This window comes from Emydura macquarii, unplaced genomic scaffold, assembly GCF_026122565.2.
Source record: "Emydura macquarii macquarii isolate MOO-44397 ecotype Brisbane River unplaced genomic scaffold, CSIRO-AGI_Emac_v2 contig_1230, whole genome shotgun sequence".
Taxonomy (NCBI): domain Eukaryota; kingdom Metazoa; phylum Chordata; order Testudines; family Chelidae; genus Emydura; species Emydura macquarii.
In genome coordinates, this window is record NW_027131367.1 from 13,496,853 (window position 1) to 13,510,141 (window position 13,289).

The 13,289-nt window shown below is 42.1% G+C and overlaps 1 protein-coding gene across 5 annotated transcripts in view; it reads right to left on the bottom strand.

The window, feature by feature from the left end:
• Positions 1 to 13,289, bottom strand: part of RECQL5 (RecQ like helicase 5) — a 47,958-nt gene that overhangs the window by 21,034 nt on the left and 13,635 nt on the right. The window contains exon 8 of one of the 5 annotated variants that reach the window (XM_067547569.1): positions 6,788 to 6,899. The exons of 3 other annotated variants lie outside the window; for them this stretch is intronic. In XM_067547569.1, coding sequence (XP_067403670.1) covers positions 6,803 to 6,899 — 97 coding nt within the window. In that variant the 3' untranslated portion in view covers positions 6,788 to 6,802. Of the gene's footprint in view, positions 1 to 6,787; positions 6,900 to 11,145; positions 12,057 to 13,289 lie in introns of those variants that run through there. One more of the 5 variants, XM_067547570.1, reaches the window with a different exon arrangement.

Below are 13,289 nucleotides of genomic sequence, written 5' to 3' on the forward strand. Positions count from 1 at the left end.
CTCAGTAGGCAAATCATACTCAGATGGAGAAACCATGACATGAAGAGGTTGATCTGCCCAAGGTGACCCAGTCCATTGGTGGCAGTGCTTGGTATAGAATCCACAAACCTGATTTCCAGTTGCCTTCTCTAAACCTCAACAACATTCCATCCTTAGAAAGTAAACTGCCAATTAAAGTGGAGGTTTGAAGCCTCCTGGGAACTGCATCTCCAGTATCACACAGAGAGATCACCAGTGGCCAAACTGGCTTCTCCTGATCCTCTGAAACGCTGGTAAAGTAATGGAGTCAGAATAACATAAGCTACTTTCCCTTGTAAACAAGAACAGAGTAGTGGAATTGTATCTTTCACAGAGATGTGTTCATTTTAATGATCATTCGTGCTGATCTTCTGTACCACCTTTCATCGGTTACTGTAAGTCTTTTGCAGCTTACTTGAAAAACAAGTGTATTAAATGAATTAATCTTTATAACTCCTTTGTGATGTCAGTAAGTATCATCATCCTCACTTTATAGATGAGGAAGTTGAGGCACAGAGAAGTTAGGTGATTTGTTCAAGGTCACAAATTGAATTTTGGTGGTAATTGGTGGTAAAGCCAGGAATAGATCCCAGACTTTCCTACATACTAATGTTTAGGGAAAAATCCTGGCCCCCTCACTGAAGTCAATGGGAGTTTGTTTTACCACTGATTCCAGTGGGAGTAAGATCAAGTCCGAGGTTAATTCTGAGCTAACAATTTAAATCAGTGGTGGAATGGAAGACAGATCCACAAACAAACAGTTTTGGGGAGCAGGGAGGAGAATAAGTGGAGGAGTAAATTCTGCAAAGTTGTTTGGTCCCACTATTATAAATTCTGAAATGCTGTGAGTTTCTGGAGCTAGTATCTCAGTTAGTAGAGTGGAATGGTATTTACTCCCTTGTTGGCAGCCAGATACTGCACAATTCAAGCTTTCTCCCTAAGGAGTGATCAAACTAAGATAAACAAGCAACATTCCTTGCAATTTTTAAACATCACAGATTTACCCACAATGGTGCAAGACAGCCTGGCCAACAGAACACCTATTACTGAGGAAAGAAAGCCACATTTAGACTCAACCCTACATTAAGCCATACAGTGTCACACCCATGCTACAACAGCAATTCTACACTTCACACCAAAACTCTGGAGGCCTCGCTCATATAATACTAACAACTCTCTCCCCAGCATAGAGCAAGGCACAAAAAACATTTCTGACAGACTGTTTGCTGTGAGATCTTTCGGGCAGAAAGACATTACCAGGAGGAACACACTTAAGAATAAATAGAGTTGATAAGCAAGTGTTTTGCCTCTAAAGCCACGAGCAGAAATCACAGACAGTTTCCTCTCTCCTCACACCTTTCTTTGTTGGATTGGAAATCAAACTGAGACATACAGACATAGAATCCTGTAACAGTGTGTGAGGGAGAGGAAAAGTCATTTGTGGAACAGTTCACCGTGGGAGTGGAAATCAATCCTGGAGAGAAATATTTAATCTTGGTTTGTGCAGTGGCCATTGTAGCTGATAGGGCTAGCTTATCTCTATTACATTCACTGCCCTGCCTTCATATTATATTCAGCAGTAATGCAAGGAACCTATAGGCCTGTATCCTGTAAGACATTAGCTTCAGCAGTTAGCATCAAGCTTGAGGCCTATGAACTTTGGCACAGGTAAATCGCCCAATGGAAAACCCAAGTATTGGGGAGCTGAAAACAGAGTGTTTAAGGAACATGAGTCCAACCACAAGAATGGCATAGCACATTTGATGTACATGTATTGATATACATGATAACAACAGGCACATGAGCTACAGCCGCAAATAACTAACTATGAGGGCACCATGGCAAAGAATTGACGTATAGGATAAGTTAAGATCACTGATATACTAACCAATAGAAGGACACTCCAACATTAGTAAGATGAGGAAATGCAAATAAGGAAGAGGCGAGAAACCCTTACTGAAGGAGCATCAGACATAGTGGCGTCAGCATAACACATTATAAAAGTTGCATCCCAGCCTATGGGCAGTAGGAGAGAAAGACGTAGCCTTTGGGAGGTGCCAGAATGATGGCCATGGATGATGAGGAGGAAGGTGATGGTGATGAGGAAGATGCTGGCTAACATTTCAGGTTGTTCTGCGAGGGATGGTGTGAGTATCTGAATGTCTGGAGGTATTATCTCTATCTACCTTACTAAATTGGAGCGTTTGTGACTGTGCTAAATATATTAATAAACTATTTGTAAATAGAGAAGAGTTCCTGTAGTGGGAGTGGTTGCAGCTGTCCACATCGGGGTTCCCAACTATAATTTGAATAATACTAGGCCTGATCTTGGGACAAGAACCTGTAAACCCTCAAAGTGATAACCAGGAACTCTTAAGTAATCAATATAATGAATACATAATCTATAGATCAGGCTACACCATTTCAGGTCATAAGGCCACTGTTGTGCTTCACTGCACCTGGCAGCACAGAGCTCTTCCTACTGGACCTGGCCTCTCTTCCTACCTTACCTTCTTTCCCTTGTCCCAAGGAGCCCATCTGATTCTGATTCTTCCCGCCACATGAACTCTGTAGCCTTGTTTTTAAAAGAACATACCGCTGGATTGCATCCACGTCTGAAATATACTGTTTTCCTTGGCAGTACAGTATTTAAACCCAGCATGCAAAGAAAGAGCCAAGATCTCTCCCAAGTAATTGTTCTAAATGTACTGAAGGCTGAACGCAGAGCATCCACTGGGCAAACCAAAGCAGAAAGTGCAGCAGTGAATTAGCTGGCTTATTTTTGAAGCATTTTCTGTATGTGTTTGCTTTATGTCACCACTAAAGGAAGAAATTAATGGCAACATGAAAGATTCCTATAAAACAGTGTCAATTAATGTAATTTAAACAAGCCAGAAAATTTCAATTGATCGGTGGCATGGGTACCTCAACTCAGCTGCGTGTCCAAGCACACACCATATGCAAGATTCTGCATGCTTCTAAGCAGCCTATAATACTAGAAGGCACAATGGGTTGAGTAACTGATGACAGAAAAACCTAAACTCCGTTTCTCTAGTACTATATCTGCTACAACATTAACACAGTGGGGCACAGCTCAGGGTTTGTCTACATGGGGAGTTAATTCAGAAAAGCTATTCCAGAGTAACTATTCCCGATTAGCTTCCTGCATGGATACTCTTATTCCTAACCAAAGTGACTTTTTCCTGTGTAGTTTAGGATTGTCTACACAAACACTTAGCTTGCAGCATGCTGGGGTGTAAATCTATCCCACATTAGCCTGCCGTGCATTAAGTGTCTGTGTGAACCCTACTGAGCCACACTAATTGTTCCCTAGTGTGCTTTGATCTACACTGCTTTGAAATGGGAGTAGATCAAAGTGCATTAAGGAATGGTCAGTGCACATCAGCAGAGCCTACACAGACTCCTATGGCACAGCATGCTAGTGTGGTGTAGTTTATATCCGAGCCTGCTGTGAACTAAATGTTTATGTAGACAAACCCATAGGATAATCCTCTTTTCAAATCAGGCTAATTCAGAATAAGGCACTCTCATTCTGGAATAAAGAGCATCCATGCAGGAAGTTAATCAGGAAATTTGGAATAGCTATTCTGCTTTAAATTCACACGCTACCTGAATCCAAATTACATTCTCAGTGTAGGCAAGCTCTTAAAACCAGTACCCCATATCACTTTCCAATAACACTGCAAACTCATCCATTTGCAGACCCAAGAAGATTTTGCTCATACAAAAGAGCATGCTTGCAAATATTGTGGATACAATTGAAGTGGTAGCTTTGAAATGTTGCCCTATATAAATTTATTAACAGTATTTTCAGCTCCTGACAATAAATTGCCTTTTCATACTTGATGGAATTACAAGAGGAATGCAGTAGAAAGGAGTAAGGATCAGGTAGGTTCTAAAGTCAAATAGATCACTGTGGAATTTGTTCTCCCGTCCTTCCCTCCTCCCCATATACACAATGGGTGGGAATCTAAATCCACTAGTCCGATTATATGGCACTACATTACTACAAATATGTGGTCAAGCAGAGCTACATTTATCTTACCAGGTAAAAAAGTCAGTCAGCTGTATGAACTTAAAGCATTCATGTGTCCTAAACAGATGTGGATTAGTCAAAATTCACATCATCATCATCATACACCACCATCTTTGGAAACCAGAAATGTTACATGAGTAATACACAGGGGTGCTGTGATAATGGAAGCACTCACGACAGAGCTTGCCGCATCTGGAACTACAAGAAGCCTTAAAAGGGAAAGTGTATTGCGTTTCACAGGGGAAGACAATTTAGTATACAGAATGCAGCGTTATGTTCATCATTTGGGATTCAGATTCTCAGGCTGGCAAGTCAAAGCCAACTTGCTTTCTGGAAGAACATGAACTTGGACAATTGAAAATGAAGAAAAGCAACAACTAATTTTTCCCTTTGTGGAAGATAACCCCAAGTCCTTGGTCATCCATTAGCCAGCTTTAATGTCATGCCATACAGAGCAGGCTCTCATTTCAGGGGCACCACCCATATTTTTGCCCTTGCGCAACTGTGCAATTTGGCTTTTTTAAAGCAGTGAAGCAGAGCCCAGATGGAGAGTACACCCACAAACTGATCTGATATAAAGCCAGAGTGTCAGCTAGCTCCAGATTTGAATAAAAGCAATGTCAGGATATGCAGACAGTTAATATCCCTCCTCCTTAGCTATTGGGAGCAAGGGCTGAGACCAGATAAACGTGTTTTACTTGTGATCCCAAATTAGCTCATAAAGAAAGCTCTTTGTTTCCCGAGTGTTAGTAATATCAACAGTGAAAAGCTTCATGAGCGCACTCTCTCTTTCTTTGGCTTTTCTGCAGTGTAACACAACTTGGACAGTGCTGGCCAGGATGTCTTCCGAAGGCTTTCTGAAGGAAATACAGACCATTGGTGAGAAGTTCCTCCTTAAGCTCCAGAAGCTGCCCAAGGCTGAACCAGTGGAGATAGTGTCATTTTGTGTTATCCTCTTGTTTATCGGTAAGTACATGAAAGAGTATTAGGATCCCTTGTGCTTGTTGTTGCATGAACCTCTCAGATCTCATAGGCTCGCAGACTGTTCTGATGACTTTGCTGACTGAGCAGGTGTGTTCTGCAGCTGTTCCAAAAAATGTAATTCTCTAGCTTGTTTTCTTCCACAAATCCATTCGGATTGAAGTGAATTTTAGCAGTCAGGACAGGACCAGATCAATGGCCCTGAAGAATTAATTCCTGTATATGTACAGAACATATAAAATGGGGAGCAGCAGTGCATACTTCCTACATGCCATCATCCCTGAACCCTGATCTAGAGGGAAGCACTATTGCTATCGCTGTGGGTAAATCCCAGAAAGTCACGTCCCATGTAAATGCTTTGAGGAGAAGAAGGAAAGAGTTTGTGACGAATGGAATTAGTAACCAGACAAGATGCTCAAATCTGGGATTGCTCCCCATTACTTCTGCTGCCTAGCTCATTGGAAAGTGGCACACTTTAGGATGGACGTTTCTTTTCCTTGTGTGAACAGAAAGGGTTCCTCTCCCTTGAAGAGGTCAGCTCATGGAGTAACTGGTGTTGGAGGACGGGGCTGTCTGGTCAGGTGGAGAAAGTTTTTTTTAAACAATAGAAAAGTAGGAAGAAAGGCAAGCTGGAGTGAAAGGGAGAGGGAGACATTTGCTCCCGTTTGAATGTGCTGGGGAAGGGTGAGTATCCACCACAAAGGGATCCCTCCCTCAGCTGGAATTTGGAAGCAAGTATACCTGCTTCTTATAGACACAACTGGTTTCCCCACAAAATGGGTCAGGTTAGCTGGCAGTCTGTCAATGGATTACACTAAAAGGAACAAACAGAATGGGTGTTATGCAACACTTAATGCATCACTTATCTCTTCCACAGAAAGGTAACAAATCTCATCCCCATCTTGAGCATCATCCATAACACGATCCTGGCAGTTCAGCTCTTTGTTTTAAAAGTGAACCCTATGTTTGACACTATATACCCACACTATAGTTTTGACAGATAGTTGTTGATGGCCTGTGAAATACAGGGAGTCAGACTAGATGATCTGGGTGGTCTCTTCTGGCCTTAAATTCTATGACTAACAAAAATATAAGCGCTTACTAGTTTGAATGACCAGTTCAGAAGGAAAAAAAACCCCAAAGTTCTGAATACCTGAAGTCATTAAAGTCACTTTTCTTAAGAGATGGGATGTTAGCACTGACATCACAGACGAAGCCCAGCTCTGGTAATTGTTTCCTGCTGGCCTAAGATTCCCCCATGTAATTTCATCTGAAAGAATACTCTGCGCCTCATTTTCCACCCTTTAAAACCACACAACACACAGCTGCTGCATTTCACTCCAGAGGAGGCTGTACTAAGAGGGGTGGAGGGATTCCCATTAGGCCTGATGCCCCAAACCTTATGAGCAAAATGGTAATGGGAATTTTTCACGTGCAATGACTGAATCACTGGACCCCCAGTTTGGAAAGTATTTTGAGATCCTTTGGAATGAAATGTGCGATAGACTATAATTATAAATGTTATTCTATAGTGTTAAGATTATTCTCTCGCATATTGATAAGCAAATGTATTTTGTTTTGCCACAAAGTACTATCTCCACCTGCCCAGAAATAAACCCAACGTTTGCAGCAGAGTTTCAGGGAAATTTTGCCTCTCCAAGGCACTGCAAAGTCTGTCTGTTTTTATTCTTGGAAGATCTTTTCAGAAGCCAATCCTCTTCATTTCTCTCTCCAGTTACTGTGCTGTCACTGATGACCATAGCCTTCAGCTATTGTTGCTATCGCTGCTGCTGCAATGGAGGCCTTGATCAGAGAAGCAGGAAGATCCAGGTCCAGCCAACCGCTGATGTGTGAAATACATCAAGAGAAGAAAGTGAAAGAGGACACAGGCAGACACTGCAGCTGAATCATATGGGAATAACTCTCTACACTAACCCTCTGAACAGGCTGGTGGGAGTGAATGAGACTATGCTTCAGAGGAGGAAAACAGATCATATGCTGGACTAGGTTTTTCTGCAGTCATCGCTGCCTGGCTCTGTGATATGGCCCCATAGGTAACAGTATTCTGACATCTTTGTCTCCTTGCCATAGAAAGACACAAAAACAGACATTTCCCAACGCGAACATTGCAGCTGGGCAGGCAGCAAATTCCAACAGGCTCTCTCTTTGTAAGCAAAGAGCAGTAAACCATGACAAAGACCACATGCAGGCTGCCCTGGGGTTAGGAAGGTCCCCTGCCCTCTTGACAATATGACCTAATCAAGATAGGGGGTGCTAGGCATCAGCAGCTCCTACTGTCATACTTGTTTACCAGCACCCCTCAAGATCAAGCCCAAGGCAAGTATGGTTTTTCCTTCCCCGTTCTGCTCTCTCTAAGACCATGAGTAATAGACCACGTGAAATTTAACAGAGACATCCACTCAGAGCACAGCATGACATGGACTTTCAGCTGGCACCTGAGCTCAGAGACGGGAAATACAGTTGGCATCAAATGTTCCTTGCTTTTATTTTTTCAGTGCTACAAAGACAAGAAAACTGCCAAAGAGGAAAAACAATTAGACTATGTGCAATATCTATTGTGTACTGAAAGATGAAGGCAAGACAGTAAAACGTAAAACAACATTTTTTGTTTGCATGCACTGCCAGTAATCATTTTAAAAAAATCTTTTTATTTAGATCCTTCTCTTCCATGTAAAAGCATTGCTTTTTGCATATTGCAGGGTGAGTGCTCAGTACAGTGCATGGGGCACTGAAGCAGACGTGTAAATACCTATTATTCATGGGAGGGGCATGCCAAGCTCCCTGCACTAAAAAAAAGCCTGTGTGTCATTTATGCTAATGGCAGCAAATGTTATGTTTAAGATATATTTATACACATATGTATTTCAGAGAAAGACTATACAGTAAGGGCAGTGTTAATTCAGGATATACGTGCAGCAGCTGGGAGCTGGCAGCACGACAAGTGGTAGAGCAAACTGGAGCCATGAATGGACTGTATAGCTAAAGTTAACATGTGCAAATAAATCCCTTTTCAACTCAGTAATCCGTTAGTTAAAAGGCGTTTAATTTTTAAAACTGAAAGCAATTATGCCACAATATGAATTGATCACCTTTGAGAAATTAAAACAAGCCCATCTGAAACAGCCAAATGGACTACACATTTACAGTGCCAGAGTTCAGCTAATGTGATCTGAGTTATAAAGCTTTGAATATGGTGCTTTTTAACACTTGCTGACACTTCTGTAAAAAGGGGCAATGAAAAGAGAAAAAATATTTAAAAACATTCCTTATCTAAATTACTACGAACACCCAAGATTATTAACACTATCCTCAGTGTGTGTGTGTGTGTGTGTGTGTGTATCAACTACTTTACTTTTCACCATTTGTGCTGTTTAACCTTTTGTTCTTCACTCAACTAGTCAGTGTTGTTATCCCTGAGACACAGAGGCATTCAATGACTGCCCAAGGTGATACGGAAAACCTGATACATCCTCACTTGTAAGAATGAGCTTGATGATCTTTTTGTTTCTAAATTAGATAGAAACCTAGACTTTGGGATACCTTTAACCAATGAAACAGCTCCTACTTCTTCCCAACCCCCAGCCGGGCAATGGCTGCTATGGAAATGAACAGGATCCCAACCAGAAGCATTTCACCATCATGGAGCTGGCCTGTGCTAATCCATTCACGGTGGCTGTAACGAGGACACTGCCGTGAGGAAGCTCACACTGGAGCGACAGTAAGTACTGCTATGGGACTTCTACAAGCAAGCCCATATTTACCAATCCTTATCTACCGAGGCACAGCAACAAGAGTGTAATGGCCAATAGGGTTAAAATACTGGCAGAGAGCAGCAAGAGGAAGGCCCCCATCTTATCGCCACCACCACATGTTCCTGAAATAGCAACAACTGGGAATAAAAAAAAGGGAGAAAGAACAAGAGAGCAATAGGGAATGTAAACACTCGCGAAAGAGAGCCTAAAACCAAGATCATCTTTCAGAGCAGGGGAGTGCCGATATAAGTGTTAGTGTAGACAAGGCCTTAGTTAAGAAAGCAAAGATCCCAGCAACAGCTATCCCACAACGCAATTGCTGTGTAAGGGCCTACTCTGCCTGTACTGTTATAAATTGATGAAGGTACTGATTGGAAGGGTGGATACATGATGCCATTTCCCTCCACTACCTTTCCAGAAGGAATACTCCAATTATTGAAACACATACACACACACACACACACAGCTTGGAAGTGGCTGAGTCATGGGCAAATCAAGCCTCTGAACTGTACAATAGGACAAAAGGCTTCAGATAAGCCTCACCAACCATCCAGAAACGTCTGCAGGGGAGACACAAAACACTGCCACTGCTGTTAATAATTTACTAAAGTACGAACAGGCAATCCCCAGAGAGAGTCCACACTTCTCATGCACACTGAAGAGCGTCCTCTCAGCAGCCCAGGATCTTCTGCAGGTGCAGAGAAGACACCACAGGTAGGAGTTACATACGCTACACCCACAGCAGCTGCAGGTAATAGTGGAACCACCCACAACTTCTTCATTTTGAGGCTGACTGGATTTAGAGAAAAGACAACAGCTTTGGGGTATCCAGTCAGACAGTATTTCTTCCCTCAGGCTTGGAGGAGAACTATTTTTAGGCTATTGATGCTGTCACTATTTTAGAGGGATTGTCCTGGGGAGTCTGCATGCAGTCTTCTCAGGAGTGAACTATCCAGACAGGCCATTTGTGACTACAAGTCTAACTGCAGAGTTATAAAGGACCTTGTTAAAATGATCTGCTGTGATTCCAAAGCCAAAGCATTATCCAAATACTTTGGCTGCTGGGGCAGAATTAACAAACAGCAACCGGAGTGTGTTTCTGAAATTCTAGTGAGCACAGCTTTGTGAGGTGAAATTTAACTTCACACTTCCTAATTAACCCCTTTTCTTTCATGCAGTAGTAAGGGCACAAGTGCAAGGGAAGGGGGCTAATTCAGGTATAAGTAGACTGAAATAATTTAGTGAGGTGTTGTCTCTCTCTCCTCCATTCTCTCTGTATTAGGTCAGCACAGCAGTAGCTCTGAGGGAAGGAGGAATCATCCATCCATCCTTTCATTTCTCACTGGGGGATGTAAAGCAGGGAAGCATTAAAGCTTCTTGCAAAGAAATGTCAGATGTTATTTAAATGGTGTAACAGTATGGCTGTGAGCAAGGGAACGTGCAGATGGCACTGAACGAGCAAGCACGTAGAGTCTAGTGAGACTCCAGATTAAATTAGGTCAACAAAAAGAAAACATATTTCAGTTGCATTTTAACACCAGTAGTGAGTAAGTGTGCACATGCACATATACATGTGTTACTGTTAAAGAAATGTGGTTAAGGTTTGGGTCAAAAACTGGGGAAAAAGCTAGGGGATTCAAAACTAAAACTGACACTGTGTGCATAACTACACCTGCAGAAGGAGAAATGTTTGAATGGTAGTAACTTGGCCGTTCTAATTCCTTATCTTTTTGTATTAAAAGACAAGAGGGTTTAATCCCCCATTTGAAAGAATGTGTCTGCAGAACAGATTTCTTTTGCTATAGGGGAACAAGAGCATACTTCCATTTCTGGGGTCCTCTCATGACTTCAGAGCCTAACTTTTTATTTTAAAAGGGCCAAATCCTCAGCGGGTGTAAACCTGAATACCTCAACTGACTTCAGTGGAGCTATCCTGATTTACTCCTGCTGAGGATCTGGTTCAAAATGTCTTCTGCTCCAACATACTTGCTGTGATCATTGATTATTATTTCTTTTACATCCATATTATACAATCTTCTAAAGTGAAGGGTTCATACTGAAGATTCTGACGAAGCCATGACTGTACCTGCACCAGCAGACACTGCTAAAATTTTGGTAAAATAAACCCCACTGCTAGAATAATTAATCCCTGAACAGAATATTTTTAAGGGCAGAATCTTCACTCTTCACTGATCTATGGCACTGACCATCGAACAGTTCTTTGGTGTTTTATATTCTGTTTATGTTCATGGGTTTGGTTTCTCTAAAAAGTGACTACACCTTTTGAAAGAACAATGCTAATAAGGGTGTGTGTGTGTATATATCTGTTGAGGAAGTAGAGAAGGCAGACAAGCATCAGACACTCATCTGGTTTCCCCACTCTAATTCCAGCAGAGACGGGCCAGCATGTCATCCTCAATACAAGCGGCTTCCCCGGTTCTAGAAGACTTGAAGAGCCGGATTCTGACAGATGATTGGGCTCTTGGGGGGCTACTGGTGATTGGGTCATTCTGCACAGTCTTCATTGCCCTCCTCTTGTTTGCTGCCATCTTTGGCTGCTGCTCAGCTCCAAAGCGTAAAATGAATTGCATATAAAGAGCAAGGACAAGAGTGTGGCATTTCAAGAATAACGTGACCAGGGAAGAATTGTCCCGTCCATGAATTGTTTGATCAGGTCAAAGGCAAGCTTCATCTTTTATCCTTCTTGTGTGGTTATTTCTTCACACACAGACTTAAGGCACTCTCAATCTGACAGTCCACATATAAGATTGCTTCTGCAAGGAGTCCCTCCTGCTGTTGTGTACTCAATTACAAATCCACAGCAATCTCGACACATAATGCAATCTGAACCACGTGACCAGCCAAACCTTACATTCGAGATATTTGCTTGCCTGAACTTTCCCGTCCAAGGAAAACTACTGCGTTAAGTCTTTGTGAATGACCACCTGACATTCTGAAGCTGAGAGAGACTCTTGAGTAACTCCACCAAAGTAGCTGCACCTCTTTTTCGCTCCATATTCAGATGAAGAAGAAATAGTCCCAACAATCAAAAGCTCATCTTGACCTTCTATGTAAAAAGCCTTTTCATTAAAAACAGTTGATGTAATCATTCTTCTGCTATGGTTACATAATACCTTGTGTGCAAGACAATTCAAGGGGCTCTCTCTCTCCTCCTTTTGCTGTAATTTAGGACCTCAACAAGGTCAGAGAAGTTTTTTTTGTTGTGGCTGGGGGATAGGAGGGAATGAGAGAAGAGTAGGGGGAGAAGGTTGGTTAGCTTTTTTGTTTAGAAAGTAGGCAGAAAAAATTGCATTAGTTTAAAATTAAAAAAAACTAGATAACACAAAAATATGATGTTCCTTTGAACAGCCTCTTAATAAGGGTTTCCAGCTACTAAGAATTTACAGCATGCAAGCCCAAGGAGGGGGACCCTGCAGTGACACCTGCGGTAAAGATCACAGTAAGCTTCTACCCTGGGATGAGATGTGGCATGTGAAATGTCAGGGGTAGAGGCGATTGGTGAGGTTAGGGAAAGGAGTTTTGAGGGGGTTGGGGAAAATTAGTTTGGCAGCCTCCGTTCAGTTCCTAGTGCACAAGTCTCCATTGCAAACAAGCTACCACCAAAACCCTTGCTAGTAATCTCAGCAGGAAGATCATGGAGTAATCAGAGATGGAAGCTAAGCAACCTTCATCCCCATAGCTATTAAAAAGGATTTTTCATTTCAACTGGCTTTCAGATTACACAAAAGCAACACAAAGGCAGCCAGCTAGCTACTCTAGGTATGACTTAAAGGCATGATGCAACAGCACCTGGAGATTGATTTAACTGCATAAACTTGACCAAAATATTACAGCATGGTGCCTCACAGCAGACACCTGGTAGAATCACCTTAACTGCAAACAATGAAGTACTGTTTCAGGTGCACGCCAATTGTTCTAACATTTGGGCCATACCTCAGGGCAACAGGTAAAAATCCTTCAAAATAACCAGGTCTGGTTCTCTGTCAAAACATGACTGAAGGCAACATCCTCACCAGGGCTCCAGCGATGAGAAAATAAACATCTCAATTTCCACACTGAATCCTGGCAAACACACCCTGGACTTAGACCCACACAATGAAAATGATTCCAAGGCTATATGTGGAAGGGAGAATATTCATTTCCCAGTTTGTAAACATACAGAGCTTTCTTATTGGCAAAATTAAGGTCTTGCTGTCTCAACTACTGTCACATAGTAATTTGTTACAATTACAGCCTTCTTGCATTTACAGTACACTATTTGTAACATGTGTAGTGGTTACAAGTCTGCATTTAGGTTTCCCAACTTTGGCACATGTGTGCTATGGGCCTCATCCTGAAAGGTGCTGAGCACCCTACACTCCTATTGAGGACAACAGGAATCATGGACACTGAGCATCTTGCAAGATGGTGCCCTTCTGAGTCAGAGGCAAACATTAAAG